Consider the following 20,649-nt stretch of genomic DNA (forward strand, 5'->3'; position numbering starts at 1 on the left):
TTAGTTTATCAAAAAAATATCCTAGGCGGCGCCTGGAGGCTTAATCGCGCGGATTGAGCAAGCAGCGAAGTGAACACGAGATGGTAAGCGCTGGCGCTTGCGTCGTGCAAGCGGGTACCTGTGGCACGCGCATGGTATCGGGGATATTCGACTGCTTCTCAGTCAGCCGAGTCGGGCTGAGTCACTTGTGTTTTACGAGATAGCGATAACGAGGCCTAGAACGAGTGGTCTTCACCACTGGTCGGTCGCTTATGCTGTTTCAAGGTAGAAAACAAGCGCGTTGGCGTCAATATACGACGACTCATTCTGTTTTTCGGAGGCTCGCATCCTGGACAATGAATGAAGCAGACGACGGCAGCCAGATACTTTTTCGACAAAAATAATCGCACGCGTTGAGCTAGCTGCTTTATTTTTACTGAGGAGGAAAGCTGTTTTGCTTTATCAAGAACGTTAGGTTCAGTGCCTCCATTTCAGTTTCTTAGGCTAAACTTCAAGTTCATCGGGACTATCAGATCCATTTTGTACGTGTCACGACTATATCACGCACGACAAGAGACAAAGTGGTAAGCTTCCTTGTCGTTCTGGTCGTTTCTTTTGCTGAAAGAGTTCTTTGAAGATGAATAAAGCCCAACTGGTCCAACTTTCAGTCCTCTTATTTATCAGTTTGCCATGCATTTTAAAGAAATCGGGAATATGTTTCTTGTATTCTTCGCAGTTATCGTCTTTCTTTCTCGCCACCTTTCCATGGCTCTTCCTTACACCAACTCCTGCAATCCCAGCATCTGGAGCAGCTGCAACATGAAAAGCAACTGGCAGCCTCCAGGTGATTTACATGAAGCAGCTGCTGCAATCTTGTCTGAGTGTGTTTTTTTTAATGTGAAACTATATATAGCCGCCTCCAAATGTGGTAGTGACAGAGCAATACGAATGCTCAGTGAACATACATAAATATTTCACTGACGGCGACAAAGTCGTTAAACAGGACTAAGTGACTGTCAAAACCTTCCATTCCGAAATCAGTTTCGTTATTAATTCTAGAACTTGTAAACCAAAACACAAAACTTGGTTGTGGGCGGACGGCCACATTCTCCCTTGCGCGCCCGAACTCGTGTGGACTTCAGAGCAGGACGAACGCTATACTTAGTGCTAAGTTAGCTACGTAGTATTCGGTGCGTTAGCAACGTCACGTTAGCGCCGAGTGGCGTTTCTCCTGTAAACTTTCCGGTTGTCCCTCTTGTTATCCCTAAATGTTTATCGATTTCAGTATGAGCTGACTAGCTCAAGAACAAGTGTTGCTGAACTCTTAGACGTACCATGAGTTCCGAGAAGGTATCCGACCTGTTCATGTACTGCTCGAAGGAGACGATGAGCAAGCTGGGCAGGATCCGGTCCACTAGGCGCACGCAGAGTCTCCACTTTGGCGGGGATCGAGTGCGACCCGACAGAAGGAAATAGCTCGCTTCCATGAAGGACTGTCCATCTTCCAGAAACGGGGACACGTAGACTGTCACGTGCAGGCCCAAGTAGTGGAACAGTGATTCTCTGGTTGATAGGGAAAGTGTGCAGGTAAATTTGTGCTTCTGATTGTTTAAAAACGCGTCAAATTGCTTAATAAATAGCTAACCGAAAGGAAAGGGTAACACCACGCACGAACGCTGTGCACATTTCAAAGGAAATATTGACGTAATTTTTTGTAGCTAATTTTTTACGTTGAGTGACAAGGAAAAATATCTCATTGTCTGAGCCTCATTTGGTCCACTTCTGCAGCCAATGACCATTGCCAAAACATTCCTATAATGCCTCACCTGCGCCGTCTTGTTCTATCACGTTCACACCTTTTTACAAGGAACCCTGTTACACCCCGTGAGAGTTCTGTTCCTGCCCTCTAGGGTGTGTAGCTTACTGATGAAGCGAGAAGAGAGAATTGATTACCAAATCGGCATTGTTGATGATTACACCAGACAGGGAAAAATGATTTTAACTGCGCAAAACGTTGAAGAAAGGAAGAAGCCCACAGGACCGTGCGCGCACTAACAACGAAGTCTATTGATTAGACGGTGGGTAATAAGTGCAATAGAAGGGGAGAACAGAAAAAGAGATAAAACTAGCTCTTTTCCCCCGATGAAATAACTGCGCTGGCACATGTCGAAGAACAAGCATCAACTGTCAAAGCATTGGGATGGCCCTTACTTTTATGAAGCCGTAAATATCTCAGATTGTCTTTTCTATAAAATATTAAACGGCAAAACAGGGATCGGTAAATATAACTGCATAAAATCACCTAGCTATACATTGCATCACGAATGGACCATTCTTTGAAAGTACAATGGTATATGTGTCGAACAAACACTTTTGGAAATGCATTTCTTTTTAAAACCATACCTGAGTGGAATATACTGTTGATGATGTCAAGGGCAATTGTCCTGCCTATGTATTTTGTATCATTTATGGTGTGCTGTAGATTGTTAATTTATACTTCATAGTGTACTGTATGATTTCCTTAATGTCGTATTGTAAACCCCCTACAACAATTCCCCTAGAGAGGCACTGTAGGTACATGTATAAATAAATAAATATCTGAAAATGCACTGATATTATCTAGCAAGTTCGTAGACGGCGCACTCACGCATTTTTTTTCTCCAGCCGCGCGAATAAAAAAGGCTTCATGAATATCACGTGCCCTTGTGTCACAGAATTTGGCCACAACTTCGCATTGATCAAAACTAAAACTGCAATGTTGATAACTTAGCAAGGAATCAATAAATTTAGCGAGTTATTAGTCATCGATCGTAATGAAATGTATGCCTCTTTAGTGTTTTCGCGACTTTTTAGTGACTTCTTCTGTGACGCAAATGGCCAGCACATCGCCCCGGTAAAATTCCTCGAAGGAATTGGCTAAGATCTACTACTGGCCCCTATATAATCTCAAGATGGATAAATGCACCACCTGTGGCTACTGCTAAATTAGGACACACCGAAAGGATTAACATTGACCTATACGTTCCATCGATGCTGCTTTTCTATGCAACTTACAATCCTTCGATCTCAGGCCGTTTTGCAAAATGGTGGATTATTCATGCATTGCATTCGCAACATTGACTAACCAGCGCGGGAAGTTTTTACAGCGTAAGCTGTTATGGGCTCATTCCAATAGCCGTTTCGGTTCGCAATAATGCCGCCGGCGGTGACCGCCGGCGTTGGGCCGTAACCGCTTTTGCGGTCGCCTGCAAATGCAGCAGGCAAAGACGACGATATGCGGTTCAGACGAGGCGCGCAATAAACGCGCTCCCGAGCTGCGGAGCCTCCACCAGTATAGTGGCGCCATCTAGTTAAGGTACCGCAAACGCGGCGCGCCCGGCATGTAAGTTGCAGTTGTAAGGCTTGATCGGGCTCAGCAGACTTCTGTGCAGAGAGCATTAAAAGCCGCAGCTCGCCGTCGACGCCGGGCGGACAGTTCAGTCCGTTCTCGTCAAAACAAGGCGAACAGACTGCCGCGAAGACCCTGTTGTACGTGGTGCCCAAATTGGAGCTACTCTTGAACCGCTCCACCAGCTTACGCTGTCCCTGTGCTGTGTGTGCCGCGCAGGCCTGCGATCGTGAGGTTCCGTATAGATAAAATCTTCGCCGCGCGCTGTATGCCCCAGCGGAAGCGTGCGGGGACGCGCGCTATCACGGAGAGCGAACGCACTTAATCTCCCACGCGCAAGCAAGGAAGCGGAAAGCCAGCGCCGGAGGGAACAGGGGGGGGGGGGGGCGCCCTTCTACTCTGCCAACAACCGCGCTCGTCGCTCGACCGCACCGTCTCTTAGCTCCACACGGCTCTGACCTTTATGCACTGTGCATTCGCCGCTCAGTTTCTGTTGAAGCGATAGACCACACGTACCTTCGCCCGCTGCAGCGTATGGGCTTGCTGCCAGCGTTTTGACAGTCGTTGTCTGCAGTCATTCAGTGTGATCTATTCATGTTTGTTTGTGCGCGCTCACACCACGCTTGTTCATTCAGTTAGCAATAGTCGGGCCACATTTTCCAACGCACGCTACACATGTAATGCTGCCGGGATCGGCAGTGCAGCGCTACAGGTGTGTCCCTTCGCACGTGCTTTCTTCAACATTGCACCTTGTAGCGCACGTGGAAGAGAAGGAAGAAACGATAACGTAAAACAAGAGTGAAGAGAAAACGACTGTATATGGATAGTGGATATGGATAATTAACAGAGTTACCGTCTGGCGCAGTGACAGTTTCGAGCAATAAGATATCATTCGCCAGAATTTGAAATGCCACGCATTTCTGTGCACATTCGGAGCCAAGATCAAAGCGAGGTCACGCTCAAGGACGCGATAATTTATGATGACGTATTGTCTCCAAAAAACGTGGGCCTATCTGGGGGATAGTGTAGTTTAAAAAATTACACCATCTTCCCGTAGGGGAACCCTGAGTAGTATGCGAAGCAGCCATGGGGTCGACTCGAAGTTCGGGCATCAGCCTGTCGCCGCTGCCGTTTCGTCGCAGCGGCTCGAGCCCTCTTCTCCGCGGCGCTGTCCGCGGCGCTGACACTGGCGTTGACGGTGGCGCTGTCCGTGGCACTCATCGCGGCTAGAGTGACCTCTATCGCGGCGTTGCGGGAGGAGAATGAGAGGAGCGGAGCGTGCGCGTCATTATACCGCGAGCTACTGTGAAGCCCCCCAGCGGAGTATGCAGCGCCTACCGTCGCGTCTCTAACCTAAGCTGCTTCGCATTATCGCGCGCGGAGCCGCAGGTGTTGCCATTCGTTGCGCAATCCGGAGAGGAGAGGAGCGTCGGAGAGGAGAGGAGAGATGAGACAAGGACAGGAGGGGAGGAGGATGCGCAGTGCGGGTGTGAACGCCGCACGGCGGATGGATGGAGGGAGGGAGAGAGTGACATAGCCCCGATCTTGAGCTGCTTCGCATCTAAAATGTGTCTATAGTGCGAATTAAGGAGGTCCGATTGGCCAGTGTCTAACAAAATGCAAACAAGTACAGGATATACTGCGAATTGAGGTAGCCCACCGCGGCAGGTGATGCACGTGAGCTCCAACATGCCATCCTTGCCATTTTGTCGTGGTTATTTCATTGCCTTCATGACTTTTTTACGCGAAAGCATTAAATGACCCATTGAGAGAAAAAACCGGCATCCGTCGTCATTAAAGAAATTAATGTATAAAAGAAGACTAAATTCGGAATGAGTTTCGAACACACGACCCCACGCTCAGAAGCCGAGTGTCTTACCCACTGCGCTGAACCAGCGCCGCCGAGGTAACTGGCCCGTGCACTCTGCTTTATGACACCATACTACTTGGACTTAAATTTCCATTGTCAAGCCCGGCAGTGACGAAAGCAGTGACATCAAAATCGCCGCGACTTAAACGGGAGCGTCCCCGATTACAATTTATGGCAGTCGGGCATGGTAGCATGACGTCACGGATCAAAGTGCACCGGCCTTGTGCTATCTAGGAGGCGTTGGCCAAGCGGCTCAACACGGTCGTTTGCCTGCGAGCAGCTCATAACTCGAAAGACCGTTCAGCGGCGTTCAATAAGTCATTAATGCTCTCACATTCCCAACTAATAAGTGCTTAGGTGTCCTCGGATTCTTTGTTTTAATGTCACCATCACCTTTCCGTCGGTTTTATTCTGCTGCTGTCACAGCGTTGTCATATCATCCTCGTCATACCATCGTCATCATTCCATTGTCGTCCTGACATTGTCGACATCGCGTTGTCATCACAGAGTAGGCGTCAGGTCGTCGTGGTCATTTCATCGTCGTTAACTTTCTATAGCGATTGTACTGCAGCCAACCTATTCTCATCATGCCTTTGGCGTCACGTCATCGTCTTAATTCCACCTTCGTCAATCTTTTGTCGTCAGGAGATCGTCGACACGCAGTCGTCGTCATCCGATGGTTAACATTTTGGCATGCTTCTTCATCACGAGAAGACTTCCTCGTTCTTGGGCGTTCTGTGCGGTCACGGGAGACGGAATTGCACTCGCCCGGGTTCTCTCGAACGAAGTGGCAAGAGAAGGGTTTGGCGGCACCCCAACGCCCTAACACGAACCAAGTGCCCACTACGTGACGTGGCATTGTCATCGACCTCGTGTTCGCCACAGGGGTCGATCTAGCCACTTGCGAGTACGTCTTGTACTTCTGTACGCATAGGCCGCTTTTATCTATAATGGGCAGCATCCATGCGGCAGGACAAACATCAAAGAAAGCACTCAAGAAAAGCAATTAGAAATTAAAATTTTGCGCACACATTTGCATCGTCTATACCTTTCAGAAATTATGTTGTTGTAGGCTATATGCTTGCTGTTATCGACCCTTAGGGTAAATGCATCCCAGTCACCAAGGATGGCTTCTGGCTTCATTTTTTTTTCCAACCGAAATTAGGTCTGTTATATTTGAATATTTCGAATATGTTAAATAGCTTAAAAGTGATAAAGAACACGTCTAGGAGGAATTAAAACACAGTAAAGAAAGAATTCCGAGCAAGTTACCATCACCTAGACACCTTTACAAATGGGGTGTTTCGGGCCGCGACCTGGTGACATTGTCAGAAAAGTAAATAATTAAATAAATAAATAATAAAACATTACCAACATTTCGAACTAGCGCACTAACTCTGGACACTTCGCATATCTGCTCTCTGCTCATTTCAATTTTTGTGATATTTTGTCGCAGATAAATAAAATTGTACGATAAGCCTGCCGAAAACAGTATGCAGGTAAATTATCCGTTACCCTTTAGTACCTGTAATACAACATTTTTTGTACGTATATGTAGTTGACGCATATTTCAAATTTGAACGCAAGCACGGCAGATGAATATTGTTTGGGGACAAGACATGCCCCAAAGTGTGGAAACTTTTTTTTTAGAGTGCAGTCATCAAATTTTCTTCAGAAGAAAAAAAGTTATCTTTCTTGAATGTTGGAGAATCTTGTAACTATACATATTTGTCGAAGCATGTAAGTTTGAAGTTCACGTTATGAAGGAACACTTTTTCATTGGCAAGATGACAATAAAATATATCCTTAAAGCTCTGCATTTTAGAGACAAGTGCCACTGGGAACACAATATCTTCACTCACGCTTTCGATGAGAGAAGAGACTTCACTACGTCAATCTGTGCTGGATTCTTCACAGCCAGCATTGTGTCATTTCGCCATTTGCCTTTGGACTTTGCAACTCTGGATATCATCTGCAATGAAGTTTGCACAAGATTCAGGGATTATGGCCGCAACAGCGTCTGGAATGCAAACAGGGCGTTACCGTTTGAAACGCCATGAGTGCCGTCATGGATTGCAAGCTGAAATTTTGCATTAGGTCGATTAAGGCTTCCCCTCGTGACGACGACTGCGCAGAAATTCAGAACCATTTTAGTTCAGATAGCACAATATGCAAATTGTCCAAAATGCTCACAAGATATCTATGACTTACCAGCCTCCTGTCACTGTATTGCACTTTTTTTTAAAACTTCTTCAGCCTCTCATCGGCATTTAATAGTTACACCAGTGTTACAATAATGTTACATATTCATGTAGCAATAGCTACACTAATGTAGTGTAACTATTTTAACAATGTTCGAACTAAAAAAACGTTGTATGATATACAGCTCTCCACCTCTAGTGCAGGCATTAAGAACCTGAATGCCTGAAGATGAAGCACATTGACGAGCATCATAAATATGTTCAACAATGATATGCTGTCTAGTGGGATGGATATGGGTGTCAGTAGTGTAACGTCATCAGAGGGTCACAGTTCAGAGTTTTGGTCACCGCAAAAAGCGCCAGTGAGACACGTCCACACGCCAGTAAGCCACGTCAAAAGGTTGTCTCGTGTGCTTCGCAATAAAAAAAATATTTTCGTACGACGTCTCCAAAATGTAATCGCTCTTACATTAACGATATCGTAGAAAGTGGAGAAACTACGCACCTTGGCCATCTCGACTGCCACATGGGCCACGTAAGCGCACGCATCCGTGCTATTGCTGCCCTCTCCGGCGACCGCACTCAAAGTTTCAATGAACTTGCAAGCGAGACTCGTGAGCTTGTTTACGTTCTCGCTTTCCGAGGCTTCATCGCGACCAAGCAGCACGTCGGCTTCGTCGAGCTGTCAAATATAGGGAATGACTCTTAACAGAAGTACTTCTGCTCGCGGGGAAGAGACAGTTTTTGGTAGCCCACTAATGGCCGTGTCATACAGGCCTGGTTAGATGAATGCTGTGCATTAATATATGCGACGCGAGAAGAACGAAATTAAAATACGCGACAACAAATGAGACGAAACAGGACGACAGGAAGACGCGCCGTTATGCTAGAGTAAATGAAGTCCTCTTTTCGATAAATGTTTATTTCTTGTTTTGCTCAAATGTTTTAAAAAACCAATCCGGGTGAGTATGATGATATGTCGTGTCTCGTGGCGCAATGGCCAAGTATGGCCAAAGAGCGCCAGGCCAGTGTTAATCAGTTGTCAATGGAGCGATTATAGTTACGAGAGGTAGATGTGATGTGGCTGTAAAGGAGCCAAGAACAGCCGCTTAAAGTGCATAAAATACATATCTAGTAGGATTATGGCAATTGTGACTAATGATGGGTACTATGAACATGACAGATACTTTGCCAAAGAATGATATGATATACTAAATTATGTCAGTGGCAATATAAAAAAAATTTCAAGAATCATGACTGCCTTAACAATGACCTTGAAACGTAAGGGCCTGGAGGCATGCGCTATACCAAACACTACTACCGCAACGGCATCCTCTTGCGAGAGGATACGCTACGAATTTATTGGGCTAAAATATGTAATCCAACAGTATTAAAAAACCTAGAACTACTTCGGTGTCAAAAAACGGTTCCGAACCAAGAAACATTGCTGGATGGAAAGGGATATGCTGCCGGTATGGTAAAGGAAAATGTTTCTTTATTTGTTCAGCTTCTGCTTGCCCGACGCTCCAGGAAGACGTGGAGGACGGTTAGCCTTTCACGGCACTTACCACAAGTTGGATGTTCATTACCAGCGAGCAAAACACTGTGGGTTCCATAAGTATATCCTATCCTGAGTCGACAGAATATGACATCAGTTCGTCGTAATTCTGCTGTAGAGCTATACTCTCATTCGAAAACAGCTGAATAAACTCTAGATAATGCACAAATTCCGTGCATTTGCTTTATTATATACGAAAATGGATCCCCGAGGCACGTCTCAACAGCGTAGTCGCGCTACACAATCTTACAAAATAGTGAATGTAAAACTGAATAAACGGCGACGACTTCTGCGTTTAGAATGCAGGCTAATGCTATTTATTTCTCTCAAAATAAAATACGCACACCAGAGCCTTTTATTAAGCGAAAATGCGACAAGAAAGTCCCTCAAAACGTCTCGTTTCTTCCTAGGTGCAAGACAGCGGGACAAAAATTAGCAAGATAATACGCGCACCGCAGCTTAAGGTGCACAACAGCTGATTTCACGAAAGTTAATCAGGAGTACGTGGGAAAAAATAGACTACACTCGGGCGTTCTGGATGGGTTTCGAGCCGCGAGCGCTGGCAACTCCACTAACTGCAGTGGTAAGCACAAGTGACGCCTTGAAAATTTTTTGTCTTCATGAGTCAGGCGCCCCAGTCTTGCTCCACGTATCAAGGCATCGCATTTGAAGCGAAGAACGACGCGCGCAGTAGCAAAAAACCACCACCCACATACGGGCCTCCAAGCCTGTGACGACAGGCGCCACTAAAAGTTACCACGTTCCCAACAATCACGAATACTCCGGCAGCCTTGTGGGCCTATTCCTACCCAAAAGGCACCGCGCACAGAGCCCTCGAGAGAGGGAGGGGTGGCTTCAGAGGAGGTTGGCTTGCCGAGGCTAGCGGAATCACATGTATTTTTCTTCGTCCATGCTTATAAGACAAGCGTGCAGGGGCAGACGACCCGAGCCTCCGCCAGTATGGTGGCGCCATCTAGGTAAGGCGCCTGCAAACGCAGCGTGCGCAGGCGCGGACGGCGAGGTGCGATTCAGACGAGGCGCGCAATCAACTCGATCCCGAGCTGCCGAGCCTCCGCCAGTATGGTGGCGCCATCTAGTTAAGGTGCCTGCAAACACAGCGTGCCCGACACGTAAGTTGCAGTTGTAAGGCTTGATCGGGCTCAGCAGACTGCTGTGGAGAGAGCATTACAAGCGGCAGCTCGCCGTCGACGCCGGGCGGACAGTTCAGATCGTTCTCGTCAAAACGAGGCGAACAGACCGCCTCGAAGACCCTGTTGTGCGTGGTGCCCAAATTGGAGCTACTCTTGAGCCGCTCCGCCAGCTTACGCTGTGACTGTGCTGCGTGTGCCGCGCAGGCCTGTGACTTTTTATTTTTATGTCGAATCACCCATCTGATCCTCCTCCAACTTATAATAGTCAGTGTGAGCAACAGATTTCTTGACGATCAATTAGCACAACCCGAAGTCATAGCTTAGGAGAACATAAGTGGAAAACTGCGTATGGCGTTGTAGACATCTCATACGTCGTGCGTGCCAGCGCACGAAAAACTCTGACGTCTGCTATACTGGCGGATGTTACTGAAAAATGTGTATGGTGCCGCTGTCAACGCATCCGATCACCTGTGGTGCGAAATGGCCTGGTGATCGAGTGCGTGGTGGAGATTGAATACATACTCCAATGAGTCTATAGCATTGTACCCGGTGTGCTAGCGTTGTCACTAGCGTTGTCAAGCAAAAAAGTTTTCCTTGTTCAGATTTGCGGATCTCTACGGATACGAGCAAATTTGTCAAATCCTGAAGAATTAACGTTTACTGTAGTGAGAAGGATATTTGAAGCATCCCGTCAACAAAAGCGCTATGGTAGTAAGGTTTTCACAGAACCTCAGGCGAACAGTGCATTAACATTCATTGAAAAGGGTAATACTGAAGAAAATGGCGCGCTTCTCAGACATGTTGTGCGGAAAGCATTTTACAGATTTAAGTGTCGTTTCCTGTTTCTATTTCTGTGGTCAGTAGTTAAAGTACAATTCCACACGGTGACATTGATGAATTCGCTTAATTCGCGAGCCGTTGAAGCCTGTATTGATGTAATCTCACTGTCCTCTCTAAACGTATATTATCCAAATTCGATCTGAAGATTTCCAGATAAAAAAAATATTCGTAACCTAGAGAGCCAGGTCAGTGCGATAGGTGATGAGTGCAAATTCAAGCCTCAAACTCAAGCCTCACGCAAACTCAAGCCCTTCAGCACGCAATGCAAATTGTTTCAAAAACAATAATCAGCCGATCAGTGCTTGTGGACATTCCTGATATACGCTGATTGATAACGCTAGGGAGAGGAGGTCAGGAGTGTGTTGTGCTGGATTTTGTAAAGTTCGGGTTTGGACATTAGAAGAAAAAAAAAGGGGGGGGGGGGCACGGTGATCTATCGTGACTCAGGCGAGATATTCTGCTGCTCCTCGCACGAACACCCCGTGCTTTGATGGTCCAGAACTGTACTCAAGCACTCCTAACACAAGATACCATTTTATCGAGCTTATTAAGTCTCATCACGAAATCAACCAGACACTTGCTATTATTATACGCATGGTAACTAATTTTTTTTCAACCATTTTGCATACTCAGATCATAGGCACTACAATTCTATGAAGATAAATTATTGTTTTTACCGCTAACATCGTGGTACCCTTGACTTCAGGATTCGGTTGCAAGACGATTGAGAAGAGCGGTGCGATCCCTAGCCCGAGGAGCACGTTCGATGCTGCCACCAACACGTCTTCAGCCGACGGGGCATCAACCTTGGTGATATCCAGTCCGAACAATGCCAGCGTTTCACGCAAGTCATCTCCGCTTGCTGAGGCTGAGGTAAGCAAGAAAAAGATTGCATTAAGTGAACTTATCACATTTTAAATTAAAAGCAGCAGTGGAAGCCGAAGTTACAGCCAGAGGTTGACAAAACCTCCTTGTACGTGTATGTTTTTCTACTTCTCGGTCTGGTTCGAAGCAGATCACGAAATGTAATAGTTTAAGTGCACTGCTGTAGTATTTCCAATTGCCAACTTAAGAACTTTCGACGGCCTGAGCGAATGAAGCAACTGTTTGCACATAGGAGACGGCTGTGTCAGGCAGAATTGAGGAATGCGCGTTATCCTTAGCTGTCATTAACATTTGTGGTTGATGTCGTATAGAGCACATTTACAATACAACATCACTGTTGCCATCTTTCTAATTTCTTGCTGACGCTTGAAACATTAGCTTTTTTTAAATGAATAAATGAAACTGTTCTCAGTAAATACCTAAGCTCACGCCTAGCACAACACTTTCAGCAAGCACATAGTGAGAATAAAATTGGCATTGTTTAAGGAGCAATGCGTGAAACAAGCAATTCTTGCAGAGACGTTCGAGGAATCATAGTTTGCTTTTACAGCAGTTCATTTTCTTTGCCGGATCGATAGAAATTTGGAGAGTTCTTTCGTGATCGCCTTCCGTAAACGTGTGGCGAAAAGTTCAAACGTTACGCAAAAATATTCTTTTCGCACTGTATGCTGCGCTAGAGCACTGCACGGGCCGATTTTTTCAGCCCGCGCCCGGCCTGGGCCCGTTTTTACGTTGGGCTGCCCGCCCGAGCCCGATCAAAACTTTTATGGCAAGACCCGGGCCCGGCCCGGGCCCGGAAATAATCTACGTTACCCGCCCAGCCCGGCCCGCCAAGCCCTTTACCTTAGGCACGCGCCCGGCCCGAGCCCGACTCGAAATCGGCCCGAACCCGGCCCGAGACCGAAAAATAATGTTTTTCAGAGTTGATACGCCCGAGAATAACTCGCTGCACGTTACATGCACACCACCAGAAAGCCCGAGCCCGGCCCGGGCCCGCGTCAAAAAACCCGAGCCCGTCCCGGGCCCGGGTCAAAAAGCACACTCCGTGCCCGAGCCCGGCCCGAGCCCGTGAAAAAACTGTTCTACCCGCCCGGCCCGGCCCAGGCCGGGCCGGGCCCGGGCTTTCGGGTAAGCCCGAGCCCGTGCAGTGCTCTATGCTGCGCTAGCTATTTGTCGAGAAGAGAGCTGTTTAATTAAATAAGTATACACACAGAATATTTGATATACCGCTGCGGAGTTTATATAAAACAGAATTATACTGTGTGGCCTAACATACTGAAGCAGTGGAGTTGGAAACTAGGAACGTCAAATTGCTGACCTCCCAAATAGTTTTGACCCCCTTAGGAGTTTACATACACATACAAGAACTGAGAGCTACGTACCATCTTGCATGCAAGCTTCGTAAACTCTCAACAGTGGAGCCATTGTTGATGACGATCCGGCTGTAAAACAATATCAAAGGAGAGTTGTTAAGGCTTTTGTGCGTTTCGCCACCGCTTCCGTCGTTTACGCACAATTGTTGTTTCATTCATTGACGCCGCGAAGTGAAAAAAGAGCTTTGGGGCTTTCGCGCCACTTGTCTTTCAAGTGCAGGCGAACCAGCATGATATCCATAGTGAGGCGCTTTCTGGTGGAAGATGTGGCATACAGTTTAAGCTGAAGCAACATGTTCCCTGCAGGTTGTCATTGCTGGTGGTGGTTGCCGGATAGGAACCGTGCGCACATTCACACGCTTCTAAAAGAAGCACAGCCGCACGCTTAGGCATGCAAATGTTGCAGTAGTATAAACAGATGTGCTAGTTGGCAAAGAACAGCGCGAAATATGAAGAACCATGCCCGATTGCTATCCAATCATGCGTTTAGCATGCACTGAGGGGGGGGGGGGGGGTGTTACTTGTGGCACTAAGTTGGCACTATGTGGTAAGGGGTGCACTTTTCCTACCATCGTGTGTTACCCGTACGCAGGAGCCAACCGATACATCGAGCACCGCTTCCTCAAGGACCAGTTTTGAACCTAGTGCACGGTAAGCTAATTTACACACCTATTCGCTTCTACAGGTGTACAATATTTTGCAGTGTGCAGCGTCTTTTACCGCAGAGGCGCAGCTTCTGAAACGAAATCGACAGAGGGTAGCGATAGGGGCTTGTTGATGATTCATGAGTAACACTTTACGAAGGAACGAAGGGCGTCTTAAAGCGGTAGCTGTCAAGAAAGGAGAATGTGAAGCCGCCTCCCTTATACCGCGCGGTAGCGCGGTATATCGCACGGTGACACCGGTAGTACCAGTACCAACGTGTGCTTCGTACGGTTGTGTTAGACTTCACTATCTACGGTATCGGCCCACGAAAATGGTTAACCACTCAAACTATACGCTTTAAAAGCTAACTACAGCGCAGACATGGACACAGGGCTGTCTCAGTGTCCTCCCTCTTACGAGACGTGACATTCTTCTATCATAAATTTGTAGAAATTGTGACAAGAAAGAGAGAGACTGGGGTAACAAAATAGGTAACAAATAGCTGGGGTAACAAATAGCCACACAGACGGCAATGCAGCAGTGGTGCTGTCTAGCTGGTGCTCCGCGCCGGCTTCCTGCGGTTTTCCTACGCAGGACCGCCATCTGTTCGATGCCGTTAATTTTTGCAATAATCAATCGTATAAGGTAACAAGCTACAAGAAGACGTCACATTGCTTAAAACCACTCCGCGTTAATTCGTTTCGCAAGCGTTAAGGCTAACCTTGTTGTTATAACACGCTCAGTAGCAAATGAATTTAGAACATCTTCCTTTTTAAGCCCTTTAATTCGAAACAGTAAGGTTCACTTTGCCAAAAAAATTTTGGAAGACGCTTTAGCTTCGGCTTTAAGAGTGGAACGCGATAGCATTCAAACATCCCTGGCTGCTTATCAGGCTTCCCGGCCAACTGCAGCACTTTTGTTCAACTTCGCCTCCACGCGCGGCTCCAGAGGAGGCGAGCGCCATCTGTATGGTGTTTTTCGCACCACGGCGTGTCGCTGTATGAATTCTAGAAATGCTGAAAAAGGACTTTGTGTTTGAGTTTCGGCGTACGAAAGTTATCTTTTCTCGTACATTCAAATTACAATCCGACGCTATCACATCTGTAGGCTGTGGGTAAGCCGTACTTTACGATTTTTTTAACGCACTTTACTATGAGAAATTCAATTTTGTTCACTAACGCCTTGCGCCACGCGGAGGGCCTGCGCGGTCGGGGTGGTTCGGGATGATTATTTCTGCCAACGGCACCGGCGCGCCCTCACCGACACCGACCACGACACCGGATTTTCTGCGACACGGACCCCTTAACGCAGTTGCGTTAAAAGCAGTTGTGCGTTTGCATAGGCACAAAACCAGCAACAGGAACGTAGAGAGTCATCATTTTTAGCTTTGCATCGTTGTACAAAGATTGCTCTATTGTAACACGCTCGTCGCGCAGTGATGAAGATTACCGAGCGAAATCGAAAAAAAAAACCGAATTTCTACGGAGCATGCTCCGTTGGTACACACCAGCAATAAGAATGAACAACCGAACATGATAAGTTCGGCCTTATACTGATCCTTTGCAGTGGAAGTGTTCCGTTCTTCATATAAAGCAGTGCTTTTGAAGCATTGTCGCTAAACCCGGCCAGTGCAGTCACTATTTTCTGTCTTGATTGACTAAATTTTTTTTTCTTTTTTACATTGCACATGGCAACCTATGCGCAGTTAGCGCTGAATTTGTGCGCGCCATTTTTCTTGAGCTACCAAACCAAACGAAGTAATACTCATTGGTAAATTCACTTAGCCCAACACGTTTTTCTTTTTCTGTTTATCGTGTTAACTTCCGGAAACCTTGTCAATGAAGTCATTGAACGGGACCTTGGTGACTTCACCTACGCGTCAAAGCCTTTCGCCCGTTACGTGGGCGACTGCATCTGTGTGGAATGGATCCAGGATACTGCACGTTTCCTTACTGACTGAATACGGACTGAATACGAACGTTACAACAGTCTTTCCTACCTCTACGTCCTCCAACGCATGCAAAGCAGCTCAGATCTCTCATTTGCTCTGCACAGGAAGATAATAGATTCGTGGTGTTTCACATTTCAAATAAAAGCTGGGGCTGCGCTAGGCGCCATATTTGAGGTCATCTGACTGATGTAGCCTCCTGGTGTTCTTTAACGTGAGCCTACACCCAAATGCGAAAGAATGTTCGCTCTTCGCGCTGATCTAAATGTGACTTCCGCGGTCGGGACCCGCACCGGTGACGTCTTGCTTACCAGCAGCACACGCCTGTGTTTCAGCCACCGAATTGGGTGCACAGAAAGATGACACATACCGTCCACCTGTTATTTCCATATCTGTCCGTGTCACCCTGCACTGCATAAACACTCTGCTGAACCAGCCATGGTGGTTCAGTGGATGTGGCGTTCTGCGAGTGAGCACAACGTCGCGGGTTCGACTCCCTGTCACGGCAGCAGCATTCTGATGGGCGCTGAATGAACGCAACCCGCTCGTGTGCTAAGACAGTGCTGCACGTTAAAGAGTCCCAGGTCGTCAAAAATCAATCTGCAGCCCCCGCACTGCGGTGTCCCCTATAATCTCTGGGCTACTTTGAAAAGTCAAACCCTTCCATTTGGTTTCAATTTCCCGCTGACGCCCGTCGGCTGGTGTTTGTGTTCTTGTTTCCTCGCCTGAGCTGCGTCGCAGCGTAAAGACTTCTCCGCTAAGCCCATTAAAGGCTTTCTGAAAACGGCAACAGTCTCCAGCGCAGTCGTTGCACGTGTATAGTCACTCCATATGTTCACTGTCAGTTGAAAGAGGAGACAACTTCTCCCACCTTCGAGAAGACCCTTTGCAAGTTCCTCGATGGTTCCAGAGAGTGCGTCGTCCACGTCCTCATACTTTTCCTGGTCACTTGATGTTACCAGCCAGCCCTGGCAGGCGAACGCGTAGAAGTCTTCGCAGGGGTCTAGGTTCCGATGGAAGATCGCAGACAGATGATCCGCTGCGAATCAAAATAAAAACAAGTTCCCGCTTGGCAGGCTGCTTTTAAGAGAGCGCTTTAGAGAGGGACAAAGGTTGCCCGTGATCGGTATAGCGTTTCATAGATATTGCGCGATGTCCTAACACGTCATTTTTCTCATTGCAAAAAGTAAGAAAAGCCGCTTTTTTTCAGCCTATTATTGGTTTGCGGGTTCTCTCGTAGACTTGTTTTAGGCACAAACAACCGCAAAATACCCTACATTATGTGTGGCATTCCGCGCAAGATACAGAAAATGATATTTCGTAGCTACCAGCTTCGATAAGCCATTAGCGATTGGCGTTGCGCTGCTGATCTCGAGGTCACAGGTTGGATCCCGGCAGCTGCGGTTGCGATTTGATGGCGGCGAAATACAAAAAAACGCTCCTGTACTTTTCCTAAAGCGCACGTTAAAGAGCCCCAGGTAGTAAAAATATTGTTACGTGAACGAAGGATTAAACACTCGAGACTATTTACGAAGTATATTTACAAAAGACAACTGTGGCGCTGGCCAGTTCAGCCGACAGCTCGAGAGCAAGGAGCAGTTCGTCTTCTTCGTCGGGGCACCCGCGCGCATCGTCTACAAGAAGCACGCAATATGCATATATCATTATCCCCGGCGGCAGAAGCACCGTCCGTGTGCGTCTAAATATCGGTGGTAACAGGAGAGTAATACGGTTGGAGGCGTGCGACATGCACAACGTCAGTGAAATTCGGGGCAGATGAGGCACTTGTGCTGACTGGGGCGATTTCATAAGTAACTGGAGTCACGGCACGCAGCACTCGATACGAACCTGTATACCGAGACAAGAGCTTTTATGATAGGCCAACGTGACGAGTCGGAGACCACAGGCGTATCAGAGATCCAGGCGAAAAGTGGACATCTCTATGTTGACGATCGTACAAACAGAGGTTAGGAGGCGAACGCGGGCAATTTCGCGTGCTTGGGCTGCCCTGGTGACTGCGTCAAGTGCATATTCGGTGGTCTCTGCTGCGGCGGATGGAAGGGATGTGTCCAGTGGCAATGCGGGTTCTCGGCCAAACAACAGAAAGAACGGGGAATAACCGGTACTGTCGTGACACGAAGAATTGTATGCAAATGTGACATAGGGTAGGCCAAGGTCCCGATCAGTATAGTCGGACGAGACATACTTTGCAAGCATGCCTGTCAGGGTGCGATTCAGACGCTCCGTGAGACCATTAGTCTGTGGAAGGTAAGACGTAGTCAGCTTGCGACTGGTTGAGCAGGACTGCAGGTTGTCCGCGATGACTTAGAAAGGAATGTCCGACCACGGTCAGTGGTCGGACATGACGTGGTCGCGACGTGATTCTGCAGCTGCATGCTGCAGAATCACGTCGCGTAAAAGAAAATCAGCGACATCTGTGGCGCAGCTTGTTGGAAGCGCTCTGGTGATGGCGTAGCGCGTGGCGTAATCTGTCGCCACAGCGACCCACTTGTTGCCACATGTTGATAGAGGGAAAAGGCCAAGTAAGTCCAAGCCAACGCGAAAGAACGGCTCCGAAGGAATGTCGAGCGGTTGAAGGCACCCGGCAGGGAGCGTCGATAGTGTTTTTCAGCGCTGGCATTTCTCACACGCCGCAACGTATTTCTGGACGGAGCGGGGAAGGCCTAGCCAAAAGAATCTTCGCCGAATCCGGTCGTAGGTGCGGGACACGCTGAGGTGACCTGCCGTTGGTAATTCGTGAAGTTCTTGGAGAGCAGCTGACCGGAGGTGCTTAGGAGTGACGAGGAGTAGGGCAGGACCGCCGGGGCGTACGTTGTGGCGGTATATAATACGCCATCCCAGAGAACAAACAAGTGAAGGGACAAATCAGAAGGCGAAGATTCCAAGCGATCAATGATGGCGCGCAATGCGGCATCATGGCGTTGCTCGTCGGCGACGTGTAGCAGTTGAGAAACGGAGAAAACGCAAGCGTCGCCATCGGTGTTAGGTTTGGCGGGTGTTCGTCCACTGGAAAGCGTGATAAACAGCCTGCGTCTTGATGTAGGCGTCTCGACTTGTACACTACTGCATAGGAATATTCTTGCAGCCACAGAGCCTAGCGACCAAGCCGGCCGGTAGGATCCTTGAGTGAGGAAAGGCAGCAGGGCGCCTGGTGGTCCGTGATTACAGAGAAGTGCGTGCCATACAAGTAAGGGCGGAATTTGGAAACTGCCCAGACGAGAGCCAGGCATTCAGGATCTGTAATCGAATAGTTGCGCTCCACTGCTGTGAGGAGGCGGCCAGCGTAGGCGATAACACGATCTTGACCCTGTTGGCGTTGGGCTTAGACGGCTCCGATACCGTGACTACTGGCATCGGTACAGACCTCTCTGTAGGAGAGGACGGGTAAAAGTGGGCCAGTATAGGTGGCGTGGTGAGAATGTTGGTCAGGTGGCCACACGCGGCAGTTTGAGCGGGACCCCACGTAAACGGCACGTCCTTCCTCGGGAGATCAGTGAGTAGTACAGGCAATCGCTGCGAAGTCTTTAACGAACCGTCGGAAGTAGGAGCAGTGTCCTACAAAACTTCGGACGTCTTTTGCAGACTGAGGTACAGGAAAAGACGTGACAGCACGAATTTTCTCCGGGTCTGGTTGAATGCCGGAAGCGCCGACGAGGTGGCCCAGCACTGTAATCTGCCGACGACCGAAGTGACACTTCGATGAATTTACTTGGAGCCCAGCCTCGCGGCAGACTTCAAGAATAGCTGATAAGCGTTCGAGCTGTGTCCCAAATGTAGGCGAAAATACGAGAACGTTGTATGATAGCGGAGGCATGTTGACTATTTCAACCTTTGAAGCAAAGAGTCCATCATACGTTCGAACGTTGGTGGGGCGTTGCATAGACCGAATGGCATAACTTTGAATTGATATAGACCATCAGGGGTGATGTACGCGCTGTTCTCTTGGTCCTTTTCCTCCACAGAAATGTGCCAATAACCAGACCGAAGCTTTATTAATGAAAAGTAGTTGGTACCGTGGAGACAATCGAGGGCGTCGTCAATGCGAGGCGTGGGGTAGACGTCTTTTTTGGTGATTCGGTTTAGATGACGATAATCTACGCAGAAACGCCATCTGCCATCTTTCTTTTAACAAGCACAACGGGTGACGCCCAAGGGCTCGACGAAGGTTCAACAATGCCTTTAGAAAGCATCTTGTTCACTTCACCTTGAATAACCTCACACTCGGAAGCAAAAACTCAATATGGCCGGCGATGAATAGGACTGGCATAACCAGTATTTATGTGATGCTTAACAATTGAAGTCTGGCCCAATTGTCGATTGTTGAGGTCGAAGATGTGGTAGGAAACCAAAAGCCGACACAGAGCTGCTGCTTGCTCAGGCGATAGGTCCGCAGCAATCATGGCACTAAATGTTGCATCAAGGCAAATAACATCCTGTGGACATGGTGAAGAATCGGAGGAGACGTCTACTGAAAACGTCGTGACGTGTTCATCTCCTATAGCATGCAGCTTTGCAACCGATATGTCTTGGGGTAGAGCTTGCTTTGTCAGGCCAAAATGGATGACGGGGAGACATGTCCGGTTATAGGCGACGATTACGACAGAGTGGGGCACAGTGATATTCCCCATCACAAGGACATCAGGAACAGGTGTGGCGACGTAATCACCATCGGGCACAGGGAAAAGTGATAGCAAATCGACTAAAGTCAAGGCTTTAGGCGGCTGGCGGACGGAGGTGGTCGTACTAAAGTTGTTCGGCAGTTCGGCACGAACATGCGCGAGTAGAGGAAG

General features: G+C 47.9%; 1 protein-coding gene across 1 annotated transcript in view; it reads right to left on the minus strand.

Moving 5' to 3' along the window:
• Positions 1–755: 755 nt before the first annotated feature.
• LOC119440032 (uncharacterized) overlaps positions 756–20,649 on the minus strand; it is a 47,554-nt gene continuing 27,660 nt past the window's right edge. Inside the window, exons 5-10 of the mRNA XM_049662716.1 lie at positions 16,710–16,877; positions 11,749–11,855; positions 7,944–8,120; positions 7,100–7,209; positions 1,314–1,542; positions 756–791 (exon numbers count right to left, since the gene is read on the minus strand). Of these exons, the coding sequence (XP_049518673.1) occupies positions 756–791; positions 1,314–1,542; positions 7,100–7,209; positions 7,944–8,120; positions 11,749–11,855; positions 16,710–16,877 (827 nt within the window). The remainder of the gene's footprint in view (positions 792–1,313; positions 1,543–7,099; positions 7,210–7,943; positions 8,121–11,748; positions 11,856–16,709; positions 16,878–20,649) is intronic.

Source organism: Dermacentor silvarum, chromosome 2 (assembly GCF_013339745.2).
Source record: "Dermacentor silvarum isolate Dsil-2018 chromosome 2, BIME_Dsil_1.4, whole genome shotgun sequence".
Classification (NCBI taxonomy): Eukaryota; Metazoa; Arthropoda; class Arachnida; order Ixodida; family Ixodidae; genus Dermacentor; species Dermacentor silvarum.